Genomic DNA, 22,400 nt, shown 5'->3' on the forward strand with positions numbered 1-22,400 from the left:
AACCACAGAGTAGCTGGTGTTGGAAGGGACCTCTGGCAGGGCCACCTGGAGCAGGAGACACAGGAATGTGTCCAGGTGGCTTTGGAATGTCTGCAGGGAGGGAAACTCACCTCCAAATATGGGCCAAATCCTAAGGATCAGCTGGGCCAGGCTGCTGGCAGGGTGCTGTGGGGATGTGTGAGGCACTGAGCTGCCTGGATATGGGACTTTGTTCCTTTCTCCCTTCTTTGGACAATAAAATCCAGCAGAGCCCTCCCTGCTCTGCAGCCCTGGAGCCTTTGGGTGCAGTTTGAAGCACTCCCAGTGTCTGTGGGAAGCAGATTTGCTGCAGGATTCTCCCTCTTTGCTGCTGGGATGCTTTTCCTGCTGCTTTCTGCTTCCTCAGTGACCCCAGCAGACCTGGCCTTGTCCTGGCTGTCCCTTTGCTCCCTGGCCTTAGGCTGGGCTCACCCCCCTCCTCCTGGTGGGATTATGCACCACAAATTAATGCTGGGCTATTTTTAGTGCTGGGCAGTGTAAGGGCCTTGCTTAGAACATGGAACTTCCATGGAAAGTGGGGGGGTGAAAATGCCAGCTTTGCCTTGGCCCTAAAAAAGTGAGGGTTTGGTTTTTTTAAGGAAACTGAACAGCAGGAGCTCTGTGTCTGCCTGTGCTTGGAATGTTCATGGCAAAAAACCCTCCAGCCAGCCAGAATTCCTGGGGATCAATGAGTGCTTCAGAGCTGTGCCCCCATTGCTGGGATGGAATTGGAAATGTGAGATGTCCTCATGGCTCATTTTGGTTTTCTTCCCTCTTGCAGACGATGGACAGAGAGTTCAGAAAATGGATGAAATGGTATGGGAAGAAACATGCAGAATACACAGTGAGTGACACTCAGCTGCAGATTGGGATCCACACCCTGTGCAGAGTTTGTAAAGTCCCCTCCAGCCTTTGCTCAGGCAGCAGCAGCTGAGGCACAGCTGCTCCCTGGTTCCTGTATTGATCCTGGGGATGGTGTTTTCAATTTATCCTCTCAGACCCTCTCTATGTGGGGTATGGTGTTATTGGGAGCACTTCCAGGTCTTTCTAGAAACTTCTTTGGAAGATTTATTCTTCTAAAATATTGTTCTGACTGGGGCTGCCATGAGTCTTCTGTTTGTGTTAAATCCCCTTTCCCCTCCCTCTCTCCATGGATTGGGGTTTTTGCCAGGTATGGCAGCTCCTTTTTGGGCTTCTGAACTCTCCTGCTGGGAATGAAAGCTGAAGCTTTGGTTCTGCAGGCAGGGGAAGGTGTGGCCACCTGGGCCCAGTTCTGGAGGTTCTGGGTGGGTGGAGATTGGAGCAGAAAGCTCCAGGAGCAGGTAACAGGGTGGATGGCTCTCAGGAGAGGGTGGTGGGTGGTTCTGGCTTGGAAGGGTTTGGAATTGGATGCTCTGAAGGTGGAGCTGGAACAAGAGGAGTGATTGGGTCATTATGGGGGATCTTCCTGCCTGGGGCAAGGCTTGTGTTGAAATTTGATGTTTCTTTATTATCTAAGGATGCTTTGCCCTCCAAGGATGGTGTGAGGAATGTGCAAATCCATGCACTGTCCTGTCCATTCCTTCCTGTTTCCCTTTTTCTCCCTTTGTAATTGTCTATAAGAAAATCTGCTCTGTGCTTAATCCCTTTCCATTCAGAAAATGGATGTACAATAGGAACCCACTGGGAGTTTTGAAAACACATCTATTTCTGCTTCTGCCACTTTTCTGTGGTCAGGGAAGAGCCTGGGTGGATCAGGGATATTCCCAAATATCCCAGGGAAGTCAGGGCAGTACTCAGAGGCTGCAGCTGGCCATGTGTCCTGCATCCAGGTGTGAGCAAGGATTGGGGAACTCCCTTTTCCTCCCTCCCTTTTCCTCCCTCCCTTTTCCTTCCTCCCTTTTCCTTCCTCCCTTTTCCTTCCTCCCTTTTCCTTCCTCCCTTTTCCTTCCTCCCTTTTCCTTCCTCCCTTTTCCTCCCTCCCTTTTCCTCCCTCCCTTTTCCTCCCTCCCTTTTCCTCCCTCCCTTTTCCTCCCTCCCTTTTCCTCCCTCCCTTTTCCTTCCTCCCTTTTCCTCCCTCCCTTTTCCTCCCTCCCTTTTCCTCCCTCCCTTTTCCTCCCTCCCTTCTCCTCCCTCCCTTCTCCTCCCTCCCTTCTCCTCCCTCCCTTTTCCTCCCTCCCTTTTCCTCCCTCCCTTTTCCTCCCTCACTTTTCCTTCCTCACTTTTCCTTCCTCCCTTTTCCTTCTCTTCTCCCTCCCTCTCTTTCTTCCTCTCTTTCCTCCTCTCTTTCTTCCTCTCCTTCTTCCTCCCTTCTTCCTCCCTTCTTCCTCCCTTCTTCCTCCCTTCTTCCTCCCTTCTTCCTCCCTTCTTCCTCCCTTCTTCCTCCCTTCTTCCTCCCTTCTTCCTCCCTTCTTTCTCCTTCCCTTTCTCCTTCCCTTCTCCCCTTCCTGCCCTGTCCCTGGGCTGGTGTGATCCATGTGGATCCCAGCACTGTGGGATCAATTGGAGCTGACCTGGTTTTATTTCCCAATTTTCTGTCTCCTGAGACCCTTGGTGCCCTCATCTTGCAGAGCAGCTGCTCCAACTCTCCTTTGGGAAGCAGGCTGGGAAGGAGATGCTCCCACCTGCCCCTGGCACCTCCCTCCTGCAATTCCTGCTCTGGACACAGGGATTCCCTTCCAGGGATGCTGGGCCTGCTCTGCAGCAGGATTGATAATTCCTTCCTGCTGTGGCAGCACTGGGAGTGCTTTCCTTTTCCTGAAGTGGCCAGATGGCATTTTTCCATTGTGTCACCCAGCTGGCATGACTTGAAAGGAATTGTTCCTGAGGATGCTCTGCTTCTGGGCTGGGTAATTTAAGGAATAGGAGAGGAACTTAGACTAAAATATTGGAAGCATATTGCTTGCCTTAGGCAGCATTTCCATATTGAGCATTCCAAGTGACAGAGTCTGGTGCTATATTGAAACAAAGCTATTTATTTTTGCCAGGTTCTTTGGCTTTTATAACTCTGTTTTCTGCAGTGTTTAGAGTAAAATTTCCCTGAATATGCAATCTGAGGTTTTTTTGGGAAGAGTTAAACACTTGCAGCACTTATTGTCTGAAGGGAAGTTGGTTTCCTGTCACCTTGGAGTGATGCTTGAACACAGATTTTGGGCTTTTACAGGAGACACAGGGCAGATTTTATTTAGGTTTTATTCATCAAACAGACTTTTGCCAGGCAGTTTATTTCCTTTAGGAACTCCTTAGCAGCATCTGCTATAGGTGACTGTTAAACACATCTATAAACACAAACTTGCTCATGATGCAGCTGGAGGACACAGGAAGATATGGAATTGAAAACCTGGTATCTTTGTCTTTCTGGAAAACACTTTTGATCCTGCAAAATGCTTTGTGAGGTCCCAAAATTCCAAATGTTGGAGACAAAATAAGCACAAACTGAAATAATCTGTCATCAGCAGAGCTCAACTCGTGAGTTCCACTCCAGTGTTAGAGGCAGTCATATGAAAAATCAGTGTTTGGGGAAGAATCAAGTGCTGGAGGAGGGGAGGGCTTGGTGGGAGTTCAGTGGGAAGAATTGCAGATCCCACCTGCAGCTCTGGCTGAACTTTGTGGATGGTGTTTCCCTCTTGCTGTAAATTGAAAACTGTGGTGCATAAGGCAGCAACAAATCCTGGACATGCCCTGCAGGGTCATGCTGGGTTTTTAGGGTGTTTTAACAGCCAAGATCCCAGCACAGTTAGGATTTCCAATTCAAATGGATTTTGGGTTCTCCCTGATCTGCTGAAAAGTTGACTTTGCAGAGTGTTCCATGCTTGTTTGGGATTGTGCATCTCAACAGTTCCTTGTTACTTGGGGAATCCTGATCTCTGTAGCTTTTCAGCATCTCCAGCCTTCCCAGCTGGTAGAATCTTGCTTGAGAAATATTTTCTCTGCTTTTTTGCCTGTTGCAGCAGTCCAGGGGACTCAGAACCTCATGATGGTTTTATGGAGGAGGGGAGGGCTTGGTGGGAGTTCAGTGGAGAGAATTGCAGATCCCACCTGCAGCTCTGGCTGAACTTTGTGGATGGTGTTTCCCTCTTGCTGTAAATTGAAAACTGTGGTGCATAAGGCAGCAATAAATCCTGGACATGCCCTGCAGGGTCATGCTGGGTTTTTAGGGTGTTTTAACAGCCAAGATCCCAGCACAGTTAGGGATTTCCAATTCAAATGGATTTTGGGTTCTCCATGTGAAGTGATCTGCTGAAAAGTTGACTTTGCAGAGTGTTCCATGCTTGTTTGGGATTGTGCATCTCAACAGCTCCTTGTTACTTGGGAAATCCTGATCTCTGTAGCTTTTCAGCATCTCCAGCCTTCCCAGCTGGTAGAATCTTGCTTGAGAAATATTTTCTGTCCTTTTTGCCTGTTGCAGCAGTCCAAGGGACTCAGAACCTGATGATGTTTTTGGAACCTGCCCCAATCCTCCCAAGAGGATTTTTTCAGCTTGCCATTGAAGGAAAGTTGCTAGGAATGTAAACAACCAAAACCCCAGGACCCCCAAACTCTGAAGCAATAAAGTTGTGTTTGAGAAGCCTTGGAGAGAAGGGCAGCCACTGTCCCCTCACCAAATTGTTCTGCAGCCTTGAAATTCAGCTTCTGGCCTTCCCCATTGGATTGTTCTTGTTAGTGCTGGAAGTTGTGAGCTTGGACATGAATTCTGGAGAGCAAGGCCCAGTTTATTTAAAATAAACCTCAATTGTCCAGGTGTGTTTGTCCACAAATTATATAAAAAAATATATATATTGTCTACAATTGTAAAATAAAACAAACCAAAACTTCTTGAATGTTTCCACCCAAAATTGCAGCCTCATTTGTTCTGTAGTCACTTGGTGATAAAAGCACATTAAAGTTCCCCAGCTGCAGGTGGCAAAGTGTCCTGGGGGTGTTGGATGCCCAAGGCTGCAGAGCCACAGCTGAGGGGGAGGAAGATCCATGAGGGGCATGAGAGGAGAGGGAGGGATTTGCTCCTCATGCATTGCCCTGGGAGGCTCCTGATCTGCAGCTGTTGTTGGCCACTGAGTCTCATAATCCTCTTAAATGAATATTTACATGCCCTGCTCTTGGGGAATGTGCAATTCCTGCTCATTTAGGGAAAATCAGATTCTGCTGCTCTTCTCTCCTGCATTCCAAGGGGAGGATCCTCCTCCTCTAGTGCTTTTCATCATCATCATCATCTGCTTCAGCTTTTTGCTCTAGAATGTCCCACTTCCACCACCTGTCCTTTTGCTCCAACTCTTTTAACTTCTCCTTTCTCTTCTCATGGAGCTCAGAAGTTTCCAAGATTAACTTTACCCCACTCTTTTCAAGTAAACTTCTCTGAAGGAACAGGAGACTTTGGGAAGGTCATTAGGCCTGGCTAATTAGTGAGTCTTTCTTGGGGAATTCCTGCATATGTGCAGCCATTCAATTAAAACCCTGCATGGCAATTAAGAGGCAGATGGGTTTTCATGGTTTCTAACTGTAAATATCCTCCTGTGGCCTCAGAATCAGAACCATCTCAGGTATCTGGGGCAGGAGGCTGGGATTGCTGAGTAGCACAAAGTTCTTCTCTTCCTGGGCTCCCCTTAGGGAAAGTTTGGGGTATTTTTTGGTTTTTTGTTGAGTTCTCAGTACCTGTGACCTGTTGTTCCCTTTAGAGAATGAAACACAGAGCAGACTTGCTGAGGACACAGGTAGATGTGGAATGGAAAGCCCAGCATCTTTGTCTTCCTGAAAATTTTGTCCCTGCAAAATGCTTTGTGAGATCCCAAAATTCCAAAGGTTTTTGTTGAGTTCTCAGTGCCTGTGCTTCCCTTTTCCTGAGAGAAGAAAGCACAGAGCAGACTTATTCATGCTGTACCTGGAGGACACAGGGAGCTGTGGAATGGAAAGTTTGGCATCTTTGTCTTTCTGGAAACTTTGTCCCTGCAAAATGCTGTGTGAGGCCTCAAAATTATCAATGTTGGAGACAAAATAAGCACAACTTGAAGGATCCCAGGCTGAGCTCAGAGCAGCTGGGAGTTGCTGCAGTCCCATGTTGGACTCTGCTGAGAACCAGGCTTAGTTTTGTGTTTATTTACTCAGGGTTGTTATAACAGAATTCCTCATCTGCTCCAGAAAAGCTTCTTTAGGAGGTGGCAGTGATTATCAAACTCAGGATTCCTAAAGGTGGGATTTGGGCTGGATGGATGCCTCTGTCTGCTCCCAGGAAACCCCAGGAGTTTCTGGTGCCTGCAGGTGGTTCAGCCCTGAGGATCAGGGGTGAGTTTTGAGCATCAGTGCTAAGTTTGGGCTGCTTTTCTGCCTGCTTTATTGAATATTTCTCCTGTTCTGAGCACAAGCAGGGAGCTGTGTGGGAGTTCCAGTGCCCAGGAGCTGCTTTGTGATGGTGACTGACATCTCCTGCACCTGAAAACCTCCTGCTCTAGGAGCTGCTCTCAGGGCAGGATGAGCCAGCTGTTTGCTCCTGATATTTTTGACCTCCCCATTTCAGCAGGAAATTTGCTGTTTTGGCATTTGAAAATCCCTCCAAACGTCTCCTGTGGCTTTGAAATGATGCCACATTTTGGAGGTTTGGATTCGTGCCTCTGGTTATTTTTGAAAAGAACAAGGACCTAAAAATAACCATGTGTACTTTTCCAGGCAGAAATTCTGGGGCTTTGGGAGCCAAGTGTTTGCACTGAGACATCCTGAATTTGTGAATTTATGGCTCCAGCAGCACAGAGCCTCCCTGGCCAGCACTGGGCTGAGAACCCAGCCCTCCTCCCCAGCACATGGGCCTGACCTTCCCAAACTCCTGCTCTGCTCCTTCTGACTTGGGAATCCTGATCTCTGTAGCTTTTCAGCATCTCCAGCCTTCCCAGCTGGTAGAATCTTGCTTGAGAAATATTTTCTCTGCTTTTTTGCCTGTTGCAGCAGTCCAGGGACTCAGAACCTCATGATGGTTTTATGGAGGAGGGCAGGGCTTGGTGGGAGTTCAGTGGGGAGATTTCAGATCCCACCTGCAGCTCTGGCTGAACTTTGTGGATGGTGTTTCTCTCTTGCTGTAAAAGTAAAAACTGTGGTGCATAAGGCAGCAATAAATCCTGGACATGCCCTGCAGGGTCATGCTGGGTTTTTAGGGTGTTTTAACAGCCAAGATCCCAGCACAGTTAGACATTTCCAATTCAAATGGACTTTGGGTTCTCCATGTGAAGTCTCCATGTGAATCTGCTGAAAAGTTGACTTTGCAGAGTGTTCCATGCTTGTTTGGGATTGTGCATCTCAACAGTTCCTTCTTACTTGGGAATTCTGATCTCTGTAGCTTTTCAGCATCTCCAGCCTTCCCAGCTGGTAGAATCTTGCTTGAGAAATATTTTCTGGTCCTTTTTGCCTGTTGCAGCTGTCAAGGGACTCAGAACCTGATGATGTTTTTGCAACCTGCCCCAATCGTCCCAAGAGGATTTTTTCAGCTTGCCATTGAAGGAAAGTTGCTAGGAATGTAAACAACCAAAACCCCAGGACCCCCAAACTCTGCAGCAATAAAGTTGTGTTTGAGAAGCCTTGGAGAGAAGGGCAGCCACTGTCCCCTCACCAAATTGTTCTGCAGTCTTGAAATTCAGCTTCTGGCCTTCCCCATTGGATTGTTCTTGTTAGTGCTGGAAGTTGTGAGCTTGGACATGAATTCTGGACAGCAAGGCCCAGTTTATTTAGAATAAACCTCAATTGTCCAGGCGTGTTTCCACTCTATTTTGTCCACAATTATATATAAAAAACCCCCAACCTCTTCAGCCATGTTTCCATACAGAATTGCAGCCTCATTTGTTCTGTAGTCATTTGAATTCTCACCCTCTGTGTACCTCTGGCTGCCTCCCCCAGGCTGGGCCCTGCTGCTTTCCCTCCAGTTGCAGGAAGAGTTACAGGAATCAGAGGCTGCTGAGTGTATTCCTGCAGTGGCTGTTTGAAAAACCTGAATAAAAACCTGGTCTGCCTTCTAAATTTAGAAGCAATGCAGGCAGCAGCTCTGGAGGCGATTTCTGTGAGCTCATTATCCTGTTAGATAAAGCATCTCCTGCATTGTCTAATCAGATGAAAATATCTGTGTTACAGATGGTCCCTTCCATTCATTATTCACTAAGGAGATTAAGTTTCAGAGAGAGGAGGAGCAGGGTGAGGGAGGGGACAGTGGAGGAAGAGATTGAGTGTGGCCCTGTGGATGTGTCCCCTTCTCCCAGCATGGACCAGTTCTGCTGCTCCAGCAGACTGGACTTCCCTTAATCAGCTGAATTTTCCTTCCCAGTTCTTGTTTCACTCTCAAAATTATTGCAAACCACCGAGCTGAGTGGGATTTGGGGGGATTTTTTTTTGATTCTGTGTGTCAGTTGATGGATAAAGAGCTTCTTTCCTTTTTTTTAGTGATCATTTATTGATCAGTGGCCCAGCACAGGGGGTAAGGAGCTAAATATAAATTACCCCCTGGTTACAGGGTCAGGCAGCTCAGTCCCTGCTGCAGGGCAGCATCCAGGAATCACTGCCTTGCTTCCAGAGGGAAAAAATAACCCATTTTCTCCCAGCCACAGTTGCTCATTTGATTATTTCTGTACTCCAGTGTTTTTCCTGGAGAAGTTTTTCCCTTGGCTCTTGGCTAAGCATGAGCTGGGGAAGCAGTGCCACACAAAAATAGATGTGTTTAAAGTGGGCTGTGCTTCATTTGAATTGTTAAATGGCTCTGGCTTGCAAAGTGCTCATCCTTCATGGGTGATATCAGGTTAAAACCTGGAGATTTTGGTTAGAAGTGCTTTTCTAACCACACAGACAGGGCAAACACACAGTGAAACTGGACCCAAGTGAGGCCTAACAGCCACATAGGTTGGATTTCAAGACCTTTATTATGAAGTTTAGCATTTCAAAATAGTTTCATGTTACTCTGCTTCTCTGTTCTCTTGCACACTGTGATGTTTGCGGTTCCTGGTTTTCCCAATGCTTTTCTTTCCCTGTTAGTGTAGGAAAACCCTGTGGAGACTTTAGAAACTGGTGGTGTGGAAGATGCCATAGAGGAGCTGACTTGCAAAAATTGTTAGAAAATCAACACAGTTGCCTGTTATGTGGGTTTCTTTGACTTTGTCTTGGTTACTCAACCATGGAGCTGTTCACTACAAGAATAGATAAGGCTGAGACAAAACGATCTCCTAAAATCAATCTAGAGGTGGTGTCCACATATAGACACCCAGAAATATCTTTCCTTATATGAGAAAAAAACTCTTCCTAGAACTTTTTTGGTGTTAAATCTCTGGTTTAGATTCTGACAGTGCCCAGCTAGATGTCCTTGGCTTGGATCTTTCGAGTTCAGCTTCCATCTTATCCTTTGGTTTTATTGCAACAGGGATGTCAAAGGTGCTTCCCCTCCCAGAATTACAGGCAGTAATTCTGCTTTAACTCTGATTCCAGCCCAGCTGGTGGAACAGGTATTATCTGAATAACTTGAGCTACTCTTACCTGCTCTCTTCAGTTTCTGGCACTTCAGGCTCTTGGCAAAGTTCTTGATCTCTTGCCTGAGATGTCCACTTTTCTCAGGACATTTTGGTGCTTTTTCTCTTCCTTTCCTCCTGGAAGCAGCCCCATTCCTGCTGGCACCTGTGGCTTTGTCCTTCACAGTGGCTCAGGCAGGTTTGTCACCCCCTCTGTGTCCCTGCCTGGCACCAGGAGCTCCTTTGGATGTTCCCAGCCCTGAGAGATGGAAGTTGTTCCAGTGTCTGCAACTTTGGAGTTGTCACTAATGAGAATTTGTGCTGCCATGTGAAATCCTCACTCCCTCCCAGAGAGAGAAATCAGTGCAGGAAAAGGATCCTCAGCAGCTGCTTTGATGTTCCTGAGGTTCTGGCACAAACCATCATCTTCAAAGGGTGTCAGCAGCATTAATTAGAGACTTGCACCTTATTTTTTCTCTCTTCCTCTCATCTTCCTCCCCCAAACCTCCTCCTGCCTGCCTTGTGGCACAGCAGAGATGTGGCCCATGGGCTCCTCTCCCATTTCCAGAACACAACTGAGGAAATTTCAGTCTGTGCCAGAGCTCTGTGCTCACCTGGGGCTTGATGTGGTGTCACCAGAAAGGTGCTGCACAACCACTGAAGTCATAACTGTACTTATTTTCAAACAAGGCCTTTATGTTACTTCATTTCCAACTTGAAAGTGTTAGAAGTGCTCAGGGTTTATATTTAGCAGCACAAAAATCAGAATGTTGTTTATGCAGTGCAGCAAGAACCTGAACTGGGAGCCAGGGCTCCCAGCAGGAGCTGTTCCCAATCCAGGCTCAGCTCCCTGTGCTGAGGGGGGGTCCCCAGCCCTGGGGGCCTTCAGGAGGCATTTTCTGGGCAGTTTTAAACTGAGTGCCAGCACTTTTGGCTTCTCCATGGAGCAGAACCCTTCCCATGCAGGAGAGAGGCCGAGGACGGGAGCAGGGAGGGAGAAACCTCAGGGTCAGGTTTTCTGCTCCACCTCTGCCTTTCCAAAAGGTTCCACCTGTCCCTGGCTGTTGTGGGGTCAGGGAGCTGGTGCAGCCTGCTTGTCCCTCTCTGGAGGGTGCCCTGTTAACCCCTCTGTGTTTCTGTTCTTTGTCTTGTTTCAGCTGGAAAGAGGTGACTTCCTCTCAGAAGAATGGAGGGAGAGGATTGCAAACACAAGGTACAGTACAGCACTTGAATGCTGCTTTCTGAGCTGGATATTTGGGAGTTTGTATAATGGAAATTGGGAGGCTGGCCAGCTTTTTATATAGAATTTCCATAGCAAATACCCAAAGTCTATCTGCCAACTCTTACAGTGGCCTCTTTAGATCCTGTTTTCTGACTAGAAGAATGGCTTGGAGTGCATATCCCATGATATTCCATACAAGGGTGTATCCAAGATAAATTCTGCTTATAAAAGGAGCACAAACCTCCATTTGTTTTGCATATTCCTATAGTTCATGTCAGGGATTCTGGCAAAACACTCCTTCTCTTGGCTATTGGGGCACACAGGCTCACTTTCCCTCTAATAAAAAGGAAAAGACCCAAGTGAGTTTCTTTCAACTTAAATTGTAAGAAGGTTCATTTAAACTAATTGTCTTGAAGATTTATTTACGTGGAGAACTAAATGCAGAGGGTTGGGCTCCTTTCTGAGGGAGCAGAAAGGGAGTAAATTTGTTAAAAGCAATAAAAGTCATCTGAATTTTTAAAGCTTTGCATTCTTTCAGCCTTATGGGTAGAAAAAAAAAAACCCTCTTTATTTTTATATGACCTTCTGGGCCACCCTGTTATGTGGGGGAATGGAAGGCAGTTGTCAAAGAGAGCTCTGAAAGCCTTGGAGCTGTGGCAATTCCTGGATGGCTCCCAAAGCTCTGGTTGTGAGAGCCTGGAGGAGGCGTCTGCCAGGCTGGTGACTCCTGCACGATTCTGCCCCTCACTTTCTTCTGGAGGTGCCTTTTAATTTGTGGACAGACTTGTCCCAGCCTTGCAGCACACTTGGGTTTGGCTTTGTTGCTTGTTATTCCAAGTGCACAATCTTCTGCTGCCCGGGCAACTTTCCTCGGAATTAATTGAAATTTTTTAGAGACATTTTTGGCTGCAGGAGCTCTGGCTGCACCCAGAAGTGCTGGGAGGTGTTTGGTTTGTGTGGCATGGCACTCACTGTGTGTCTCAGTGCTGCTCCACCTCGCTCTGGGGCAGGACCTGGGAAGTCTGGAATGGTTTGGGTTGGAAGGGAGCTTAAATTCCATCCAGTGCCACCTCTGGCAGCTTCCTGCACCTCAGGCCCTGTTCAGTCTGGCCTTGGACACTTCCAGGGATGGGGCTGCTACCAGGACATGGTTCCCTGTGTGTTCCAGGGGATCCCTGTGCCTGTGGCTTGGCAAAACCTCCTGGAAGGAGGCTGAGCCCGAGGGGATTCAGGGTTCCTGTGCCAGAGTGAACACTATAAAAACACATCTGCAGGCTCTGGCTTTTCCCCTTCCTGTCCTGGATGTTTTCTAGTCCCATTAATATGTTTGGCTCCTTTGCAAGGCCTTTTTTTTCTTTTGGCACATGGGAAGGAGGAGGAAGAAACCCCTGCTAGCTTTACTTGCCAGGCAGGGTTTCCCAAATTTCCAAGAGCAAGGCGTAGCAAGAATAACTGTTTTTTTCCCTTGGTGCATAAACATTTTTTTCATTCGTGGTTTTTAATAGCTTTGAGTGCTGCTCTTAAACTCCCTGTGTCCTTGTTGAACACGTTTCATGTGTGGAGGCACTGGGAAGGGAATTTTCCTGCAAAGAAATCAGTTCTTCATGTGGGAACAATAGACCAGGATGGATTTTACACTTCATAGAATCCTGGAATATTCTGAGGGGAAGGGACCCTCAGGGATGATCAGTGCAGCCCCTGTCCCTGCACAGCCACCCCAACAACCCCACCCTGAGCAGCCCTGAGGGCTCTGTCAGTGAGGGGCTGGGAACACAAACCCTGTGAGGAACAATTGAGGGAGCTGGGGGTGCTCAGCCTGGAGAAAAGGAGACTCAGGGGTGCCCTCATCACTCTCTGCAGCTCCTGAAAGGTGCCTGTGCTCAGCTGGGGCTGGACTCTTTCTCCAGGAACTGACAGAACCAGGGCACACAGCCTCAACTGTGCCAAGGGAAATACAGGTTGGGTATCAGGAAAAAAATCTAGGTTGGATATTAGGAAGTTGGTGAGATCCTATCCTATAGGTAGGATATTAGGAAAAACCTAATTAGGATATTAGGTTGGGATTAGGAAAAAATATAGGATGGATATTAGGAAAAAATTATCATTCTTTCAGTTTTTCATGGAAAGGGAGATAAAGCTCTGGAATGGCTGCCCAGGGAGGTGGTGGAGTCCCCATCCCTGGGTGTGTTTAACAAAGCCTGGATGTGGCACTGGGTGCCAGGGCTCAGTTGAGGTGCTGGGGCTGGGTTGGACTCGATGATCTTGGAGGTCTCTTCCAACCCAGTGATTCTGTGAATTCTGTGAATTCTGTGAATTCTGTGTCCAAAGGCTCCTGGAGCTCTGGCAGCCTTGGCACCATTCCCTGGGGAGCCTGGGCAGTGCCCAGCAGCCTCGGGGGGAAGAACCTTGCCCTGAGCTCCATGCCAAGGCCTGACATGTTCATTCAGCAGGGAGCTCAACCACTTTCAAGAGGTGTTGAGGACTCCTGCTGCAGCCTGGGCACCATTTACAATTAGGCCAGGCTGATTAGACCTTTAAACTAAAAGGGTGTTTTTCTTTTTTAATCTGTGGCATGTTCTGTTTCTTTCCCAAGCCCTTTTATCATTTGTGGGATTCTACCTCTGTGCAGATTTCTTTGTTTCCATGATTGCTTTTTTCCAGGAACAATCCCTCCCCTCACTGAATTTCTTAACCCAGAAGCAAAGATGTAACTCCTCTGTTGTGGGTAGGGCTGAAGTGCTGGGTTTAGGACTGGGAAAATGTGCTCAGAGGTCACTGTCTTCTGGCATTATGGGGAATTTGGAGCTGGAATTGAAACAGATTGCCCAGAGCAGCTCTGGCTGTCCCAGATCCCTGGAAATGTCCAAGGCCAGGTTGGACAGGGCTTGGAGCACAGTGGAAGGTGTCCCTGCCATGGCAGGGGTGGCACTGGATGAGCTTTAAGGTTCCTTCCAACCAAATAATTTTATTATTCTAAAGTACATTGTGATGTTTTGCTGTAAGATTTTAATCCCCACCAAGAAGTAGCAGGATGAAGAGCTGAGTGTTGCTCTCCATGTTTTTGGTGACAGGAGCTGTAGAGTTTGGGACAAGCAGGTTTGTCCATGGCAGGAGTGGCTGGGAAGGCTCCCAGTGGCTGTGGTGTGGCTGGGGATCCTTGTGGGGTGTTCCTGGCTCCCTGATTTTTAACTGGATCATTGTTTTGCAGTGTTATTTTTGTGAATAATTTTGCCTTCGGGCCTGAGGTGGATCACCAGCTGAAGGAGCGCTTTGCCAACATGAAGGAAGGTAAATCCAACTGGAAATGTTTCCTCCTTGTTTCCTGATTCCTGTGGGAGCTGGGGTGGGAGGGGGGCTCAGTTACACCTGGCAAAGCCAGGCCTTGGGGTTTGTTCTGTGCCTTGGGGCCAAGGGGCTGCAGCACAGTGGGATTTGTTCTTCCCCCCTTGGTGTCTGCCCACACCTCCTGGCTCCTTGGAGCATCCCCTCTGCTGGGAAAACTGCAGCAGGGCTGGGGTGGGAGGAGCTGCTGATCCATCCTTCCCTCTTTTGGGAGCCCACAAAACACCCAACAGCCAAGGCCAAACTTCCTGGATCCCTGGAAGTGTCCAGGGCCAGGCTGGACAGGGCTTGGGGCACCCTGGGACAGTGGAAGGTGTCCCTGCCATGGCAGAGGGTGACACTGGGTGAGCTTTAAACTCCTTCCAACCCAAGCCATTCCATGACTCTTGGCTGCAGAGGCACAGCTTTGGAAGGCCAGTCTGTAATTCCTTCCAGAATTCACTTCTCCTGTTCAGAGCTGGCTCGTTTAGAGCAGGGTGTTAACTCCTGATTTTGGAAATGTTTGAGTCCCCATCCCTGGAAATACTCCAGACCTGTGGGGATGTGGCACCTGGGGACAGGCTTTAGTGGGATGGCCTTTGATGGTTGGACATGATGATCTTAAAGGTATTTTCCAACCTTAATGGTTCCACAATTCCATAAGAACTGGGACAGTGTCACTGGGTGCTCCTGAGAAGCCACACTGCAGCCTGGGGACAGCCCCTAACCCCATCCTGGCCTCTCCATTGCCCTGAGTGTCTTTTCTTTGCTCTTAACCACTGGGAAAAGTAACAATTTTACTGGGTTGTGGCAGAAATGACAGAAATAACAATTTCTGAAAAGAAAAATATGTGGTGTGAACAAAGCAGCTGTGGCTTCCCATGGCACAGCTTTGTGCTGAAATAAATAATGTGACTTTTGGGCTCTGCTGCAAACCATAAAACCTCCAAACTTAAGCTGTTTTCTTTAATTTAACTGGATTGTTTTTCAGTTTTCAAACTTGTTTAATGGTGGCTTGAGAGCAGTGGGAAGGTGGAGATGTTTAAAGAACCCTTTACACTGATGAAACCTGATTTCTCTTCCCAGAGTGTGCTTCAGGGTCTGCTCAATGACCCCAAATATCCATGGAATGAAGATTCGTGGCCTCTAAATTAAAGGGCTTTGGGGGCTTGTGTCTAAAAGATCCCAAGTAGGATGGAGATAATTGAAATTTCTTTAGATTGCCACTGAGAATTAACGTGCTCTTTTTTTTTCCAAGTGCTTCAAATCTGTCATTTTAAACGATCCTTGAGGTGTCACCTGGCAGGAATCATGGATTTGCTTTCCTGGGGCTCTCAGAATGAGAATTAAGGGATTTATTTATTTTTTAATGCTATACAAGGGGCAGTTTTATAGGATTGCTCTTTAGGGCTCTGTACTAGATTATATTTAATAAGTAGTTACTTCTAGAACAAATAATGGAGCTCTTTGTTTTTTGTTTTTTTTTCTTCTTTTTCCAGGTGGGAGAATTGTGTCCTCAAAACCTTTTGCACCTCTAAATTTTAGAATTAACAGTCGAAACTTGAGTGGTATGATTGCCCTTTTTATTGTTCATTACAGTCGTGGATGTTCATTATCTGAAAATGTCTGGGGGGTGTTACTGCATTTTAGAGTTGTTTAAGTAGAAAATGCTGTTGGATTGTTAGGGCACACCAAGTGACAGGTACTTAAAATCAATTTAAAAAGAGGAGAGGACAATTTAAAATCAATTTAGAATCAAGTTAAAGAGAGGAGCAGACACTTTTGATGGGGTTTGTGCTGCTGTGTTTTGATGTTGGTTCCATCAATGTGCAGAGAAATCAGGAGTTCAAGGGTGTGAATCATTCCTGGAGCCACAAAGAGCAGCCCTGACTCACAGGGGAGTTCCCTATACCCTAAATCCAGGCAGGTAAATCCCACCAGGCAGGATTCCTGGATTCCTAAGGCTTAGAGGTCATGGAGCCAGGCTGGAGAGCTGGGGGTGCTCACCTGGACAAGAGAAGGCTCCAGGGACACCTCAGAGCCCCTGGCAGGGCCTGAAGGGGCTCCAGGAGAGCTGCAGAGGGACTGGGGACAAGGCCTGCAGGGACAGGAGCCAGGCAATGGCTCCCACTGGGAAAGTGACATTTAGATGGGAAAAAATTCCATTTAGATGGGATATTGGGCAGGAATTGTTCCCTGGCAGAGCTGGGGGTGCTCACCTGGACAAGAAAAGGCCCTGGGGAGAGCTCAGAGCCCCTGGCAGATCCCAAGCCCTGTGACTTGAAGCCAAGGGATTGGAGCAGTGCCTTGATTTCAGTGAGAGCAGAAATGGGTTCAGATGTGTTCAGTCCTTGGGGAAGCAGGGCTGGAAGCAGGAATTGGGGACTGGAATAATCTGCTTTGCTTCTGTGCTGGGAGAGCTGGGGGTGCTCACCTGGACAAGAGAAGGCTCCAGGGACACCCCAGAGCCCCTGGCAGGGCCTGAAGGGGCTCCAGGAGAGCTGCAGAGGGACTGGGGACAAGGCCTGCAGGGACAGGAGCCAGGCAATGGCTCCCAGTGCCAGAGGGCAGGGCTGGATGGGATCTTGGCAATCAGGAATTGTTCCCTGGCAGGGTGGGCAGGCCCTGGCACAGGGTGCCCAGAGCAGCTGGGGCTGCCCCTGCATCCCTGGCAGTGCCCAAGGCCAGGCTGGACAGGGCTGGGAGCAGCCTGGGATGGTTGAAGTGTCCCTGCCATGGCACTGGATGGGCTTTGAGGTCCCTCCCAACCCAAACCATTCCAGGATTGTGTGAAATGTTGAGCTTTGAACATCTCCTGTGCTGTGCATTGAGCAAACAAACCTCTCCCAGACACACCCAGGCCCTGGGTCTGGTTCATTGGCAGCACAGGGTCGTGGTTTCCTTCTCCTGTGAACAGTCCAGACTCAATGTTTGGCAGCCTTGTCCTCTGTAAGGACATGGGCTGCAGTTTAAGGAGGTTTTGGGACATTCCATGTGCTTGGTTTTGACCTTTTCAGACTTTGACTGTTGAAACTGGGGTGTCTGTGCAGAAGCTGGACTGATGTTCTTTGTGGGTCCCTTTCAGTTCAGGTTTTTAAATTAAATTTCTCAAGCAGAAGAGCAGTCCAAGCTGGGCTTTACATGCATTTATTGTTTCCAGTGCTAAATTTTCCTTAAATCAAACCCCCTCATTCCCTCCCTGTGCAAACGTGGGGAGCAACTCAGTGAGTTCCAAATCTCAAGCTGTGCTGTCTAATTTTGGCCTAAACTGCTTTTGAAGAACAGTAATTTTTGGACTGTCATGAAGTAAATTGAGCCCTTGGGAGTTATTTTTAAGCTTGAATTCTTGTGGCTGTACTACACATCAGGCACCCAAACCTGCACTTTTCTTCCCTGTTTGAAATTCTCGTCTGGGGCCTCTGGTGCTTTGGAACTTGGGTGCTGGACTGCCAATTCTTTGGAGGCATGAACTTGAAAAGAAAAGGGAAAAAGGCTGGAATGATGCTCCTGGAACTCCTCAAGGCCTGGGAGAGCTGGGACCAGGCTGTCAGTTTGCTAATGAGGCAAAGAGACCCTAAGTGAAGCTTGGGCCCTCTTGCAGAGCCCACCAGAGCTTGAGAAAATCCAAAAATGCACTTGGAGATGTTTTAATCAGACCTGCCCAAGAAAATACAGGGCTTTGGACTCTCAAACCTTTTCTTTTCCTGGATTTTTCCCATTCCCTTCTCTCTCTGCTGCATTTGGGAGACTGAGGCCAGCATGTGCTGCTGTTTCACCTCAGAGCAGCCCTGGCTGCCTCTGCCAGCTGAGCCAGACCTTTATTCCATCCCAGCTCTCAGCCCAGCCTGGATTCATTTGGGATGTTTTCTAGAATGCTGAACTCTCAGATCTCAGCTGTTATTTAATGCTGAATGGAAATGCTGATGTTAAAATTATATTGAGATGATTAATTGGACTTTGGATGGGTGAGAGGCTCTAGCAAAAGGAGAGCCAACAGCTTCTGCCAGTAGGAAACTTCCAGGGATTCAGATAAAAGGCCCTGAAAAAAATTACCTTAGTCTGCTACAAACAGGGAGAATTGTGTGAAGAAGTTTTAGGGCTTAATCCCTTTTTGAGACCGTGTTATGTTGGGAAACACCAACATGAAATGAGCTTGTGTGGGGTGTGCTGGGGCTGGGGCTTGTTCCAGTGTCCTGTTCCAAGTGCCACTGCCAGGGAAATGCCGTCCCCAGCATGGCCAGGGTCCTGCTCATGGAGCAGGGAATGTCACTGCTCTGCTGCCTCTGTGCTGCCCCACAGGGTTTCCATAACACTTTTATTCTTCAAGGCTTTTTTTGGTGCCTGAGCGTGCCTTGAGTCACGTCTCACCTGTCTGTCAAATACTCTGATCTGGAGTATGAACATTTAAATAATTTATACAAAACCCTGGGAGAGATCAAGCTTTAAGAAGGAGGCACCAGTTCCCTCAATTCCACTTTTGTCCTTAGTAGTTCCATCTGTGGGAAGAAGTGGAAATGTGGAAGGAGTTGGGGCAAATGAAAACAAGTATTAAAATGTGGTTAAAATAGTGGTTGAGGTTACTGAATCCCAAACCTTACTTTTGGCCTCTTCTGGGTCATTTTTGTTTAATTAGAAACGTGCCATAATTTCTCCTGCAGCCCTGCCACTGGCTCAGTGCTTGTGGGAATGTTTAAGGCACATCCCCAAGCTATTAATTCTGGAGAACAAAACAAATATAGACAAGAAAGCAAACCCAAAACATGTTTGTGCCCAGTCCAAATATAGGGCAGCTGCAGCTGACAGGGGCTGGGCTGGTGACGTGCTGGGGCTCTTTAATTCATCCCTGTCACACACATGTGGTGTTCCTTGGAAAAGAGTCTGGGACACAGTTCTGCTGGCCACAACTAACTCACTCTGGCCTGGCTGGCTCAAAGGTACATGTCCCACATGTTGCTTTCCTGTGGGGTGCACGTAGCAAGAGAGGAAGAAATTCCCTTCAAACTCCCAGCAGTGTTTTATTGGAGGATCTGCAAACCAGATTTCCCTGTGTTGGTTATTGTAAAATCAGGGCACTCCTGACGAAGGAGAATGATTGGCATCTGAGTCCATGGCTCTGGAATGTAAACACTTGCTTTATTAGAACTATATTATACTGTAATGAAAATATTTATATCATATTATATCATACCATATAATACTAGACCATATTATATATTATATTATATTATATTATATTATATTATATTATATTATATTATATTATATTATATTATATTATATTATATTATATTATATTATATTATATTATATTATATTATATTATATTATATTATATTATATTATATTATATTCCAAAATATACTATAATATACTATACTATAATATAATATACTATACTATAATATAATATAATATAATATGACACATTACATGTCATTATATTATATTATATTACATTACATTTTATTATACTATATTTTATCCTATCATATCATAGTATAATATATTAATTATATTATATTTTTTATATCACATCATATAATATATTTTATTAATTATATTTCTTATATAATACTTCTAACTTTTAGCTACTATTGAAAACTTGTGACTGTCACCTGACAGTCCTGACACACAGACATGGATCTAATTGGTTAATGAATTAAAACACTATCACTAGAATCTAATAATTAAATTTTTTTTAGGTAAATAATCTTCTAACACATTCTACATGTTCACAAAACAAGAGGAGCAGTACATGAGATAAGAATTGTTTTCCCTCTGTGCTTCTCCAGGAAAAAAACTTGAGAGAGAGAATGGTGTCTCTTTCTGTTCAGAGGGTGTGTGAATACTGCAGTGGGCGCCTGGCTGGTGTCACCCGTGATGCCCAGGGGTGCCAGGGGCAGTGACACAGGGGAATGGGGCTCTTGGATGCCCTCCAGGCCGTGGGAAATGCCAAAGTCAACTCAGCCACCGACATTCCCAGGCTCCGTGTGCTGACGGACGCCCCAGTGCCCGGGGCCAGGGCAAACAGGGTGCTAGCCACCCCCCCAAATCCTCCTCTTCCTCACACGTGTGCTCCTGCACGTGTTTTTCCTCTGGGACTGTTTTGGGAGCAGCCAGGAGCCTGCAGCATCCCCTTTGCTCAGAGGCTGAGGCTGCGGCGGGGCCAAGGTTGGGTTTGGCTCTGCTTTGGGCACGGAGGCAGCACCTGGAGCTGGAGCCATGGAGATGCTTGGGGCCTGGTTCATCCCCCTGTGGGGATATGTGCAGCACCCACATCATCTGTGCAGGGAAAAATTAGGGTGCTGAGCTGCTCTGGGAGCTGTGGCAAAGGAGGTTCATCCCACTGTGGGCATACTGTGCAGCACCCACATCATCTTGGGTAATGCTGTGAGAAATGCACTGCCTGTTCATGGCCAAAAATATAAAATATTGATTGTGCTCTGAGTTTTGAGTGAAATTTTGAGGGAAAAATTAGGGTGCTGAGCTGCTCTGGGAGCTGTGGCAAAGGAGGGATGGCAGGGTGAGACCTTAGTGCTGAGAGTGCCATTGGTCTCAGCCCAAAATCCTCACTGTGTCCCCTAACCAGCTCCTGTCTCCTCCCACAGATATTGGCACTATCATGAGGGTTGTGGAGCTGTCACCACTGAAGGGCTCTGTGTCCTGGACGGGGAAGCCAGTCTCCTACTACCTGCACACCATTGACAGAACCATAGTGAGTACCAGGGCTGCCTGTGCCCTGCTCCTGGCAGCACTTCCAGCTCCACATCCTTCTGCCTGGGGCTTCTGTTCCTGTCCCTTTGTGGGTTTACACACCTGAGTGTACAAACTGCCTGCTCCAGGCTTGCACACCCGCCCTGGGGTTGAGGGCAGTGCTGGTTTAATGAAGCTGCAGAGATTCCCTGATAAAATTCCTTCTGCAGCTGCTCAGAATTGGACTCTCCTGCTGTCCTTTACTCACAGAGGAAATACTCAGTGGGGCTTTGATTCCTCTGTGATGCACAGACCATTTCATTCAGTCATATTCAACCAGTAAATCTCAATTTTAGTAAAATTCTCAGCTGCTGTAGAAGCAGCCCAAGCTCCATAACAATGATGATGCATTCACTGGGCTTTTTTCAATTAAAGAAAACTAAACCAATAACAAAAAATAACCCATGCAACAACCCCCCCCAACCAAAAAAACACCAACCCCCACCAAAAAGCCTCCAAATCCTTCATAAAACCCAAAAACCCTTTGGAAATTAAAAATTTCATGGACAAATAATTTATCCCACCCTAAGGTTTTTGCAGTGGGATAATAATGCTGCTTTCCTTCCTCTGCTGTAGTCTAATAAAGCTTTTCTTCAGGAATGTGCCAGAGTGCAGATAAATGGTGGAGTACGAGGGTGCAGCAGCTTCAGTGCAAATAATTTCATTGAAAATCAGCCTGTGCTGAGGGGAGATATGTGACACAAAGCTTTAAAACAAGGCCAGGAGTGGTGGGGATGATAAAACCTTGTAGAGGGTGGATTATGTCCTGTTACACAACAGGCTGGGTGCCTGAAAGGAATGAATGTAAATGGCTTCTTGATGGAGCTTATCAGAGCAAAGCAGTCAGAATTGCTGCAGTTCTGCACTTGTTTTAAGCTAATATTTTATTCTTCTGTGCTCATCTGTCATGGTTTTGAGGATGACTCTCTTCTCTTTCTATTTTCAGCTTGAAAACTATTTTTCTAGTCTCAAAAATCCAAAACTCAGGGTAAGTAAGTTTCAATCATTTTCTGTAGAAAACTCAGAGTAAGGGAGCAGGCACTGTGAGGAATTTAATCACAGGTGGACAGAATTGATTGGAAATCAGATTTTCTTGCTAGGCAAAGAACATGGAGCTAACTGAAGGGAAGTCTCAGATGCCATCAAGCACTAATTCAATCATGTCCAAGGGATTTCTAATAGAGAATTAATGGGGCAGCCCCAAGGTGCTTTTACCTTGCACTGGAGGTCTGTAATGAGCTATTTCTTCATTAAAGAACTGGAATTAAAGAAGGGAATGATGGTTTCAATATGTCCCAGTGCTCAGCTCCTGAAATGAAGCTGAGCAATGCTCTGAAATGTTCCTTTTGGGATGTGCCATTGGAGGCACAGAGTGAGTTGTCATTTGCTGCAGTCTGGGCTGTTACACGTGGAATTAAAATGCCAGAGAGTTTTTGGGACTGTGCAGGGCGGGGTTAACCTGAAATAATCAATGGATTCCCAGGAAGAGAATTAAGTGAGGCCACTTAATTTAAAATTTCAGGTGAGTGTTCATCCTCAGGCTGACTGGCTCTGCAAGAACAGACTCATGGGGGCTCTGAAAGGGAATTGTTTCAGATTGCTTGCTCCACTCAAATTTGGGGCAAAAAAGATTTCTTAGAGAAAAA

At 46.9% G+C, this 22,400-nt stretch overlaps 1 protein-coding gene across 5 annotated transcripts in view; it reads left to right on the forward strand.

Moving 5' to 3' along the window:
• The window catches only part of DOT1L (DOT1 like histone lysine methyltransferase), a 94,739-nt gene that overhangs the window by 31,861 nt on the left and 40,478 nt on the right, over positions 1 to 22,400 (forward strand). For all 5 annotated transcript variants that reach the window (XM_036399282.2, XM_054517345.1, XM_054517346.1 and 2 more), the window contains exons 7-12: positions 800 to 862; positions 10,616 to 10,671; positions 13,889 to 13,968; positions 15,501 to 15,569; positions 20,610 to 20,716; positions 21,701 to 21,742. In XM_036399282.2, coding sequence (XP_036255175.1) covers positions 800 to 862; positions 10,616 to 10,671; positions 13,889 to 13,968; positions 15,501 to 15,569; positions 20,610 to 20,716; positions 21,701 to 21,742 — 417 coding nt within the window. The remainder of the gene's footprint in view (positions 1 to 799; positions 863 to 10,615; positions 10,672 to 13,888; positions 13,969 to 15,500; positions 15,570 to 20,609; positions 20,717 to 21,700; positions 21,743 to 22,400) is intronic.

Source organism: Molothrus ater, chromosome 26, assembly GCF_012460135.2.
Source record: "Molothrus ater isolate BHLD 08-10-18 breed brown headed cowbird chromosome 26, BPBGC_Mater_1.1, whole genome shotgun sequence".
NCBI lineage: Eukaryota > Metazoa > Chordata > Aves > Passeriformes > Icteridae > Molothrus > Molothrus ater.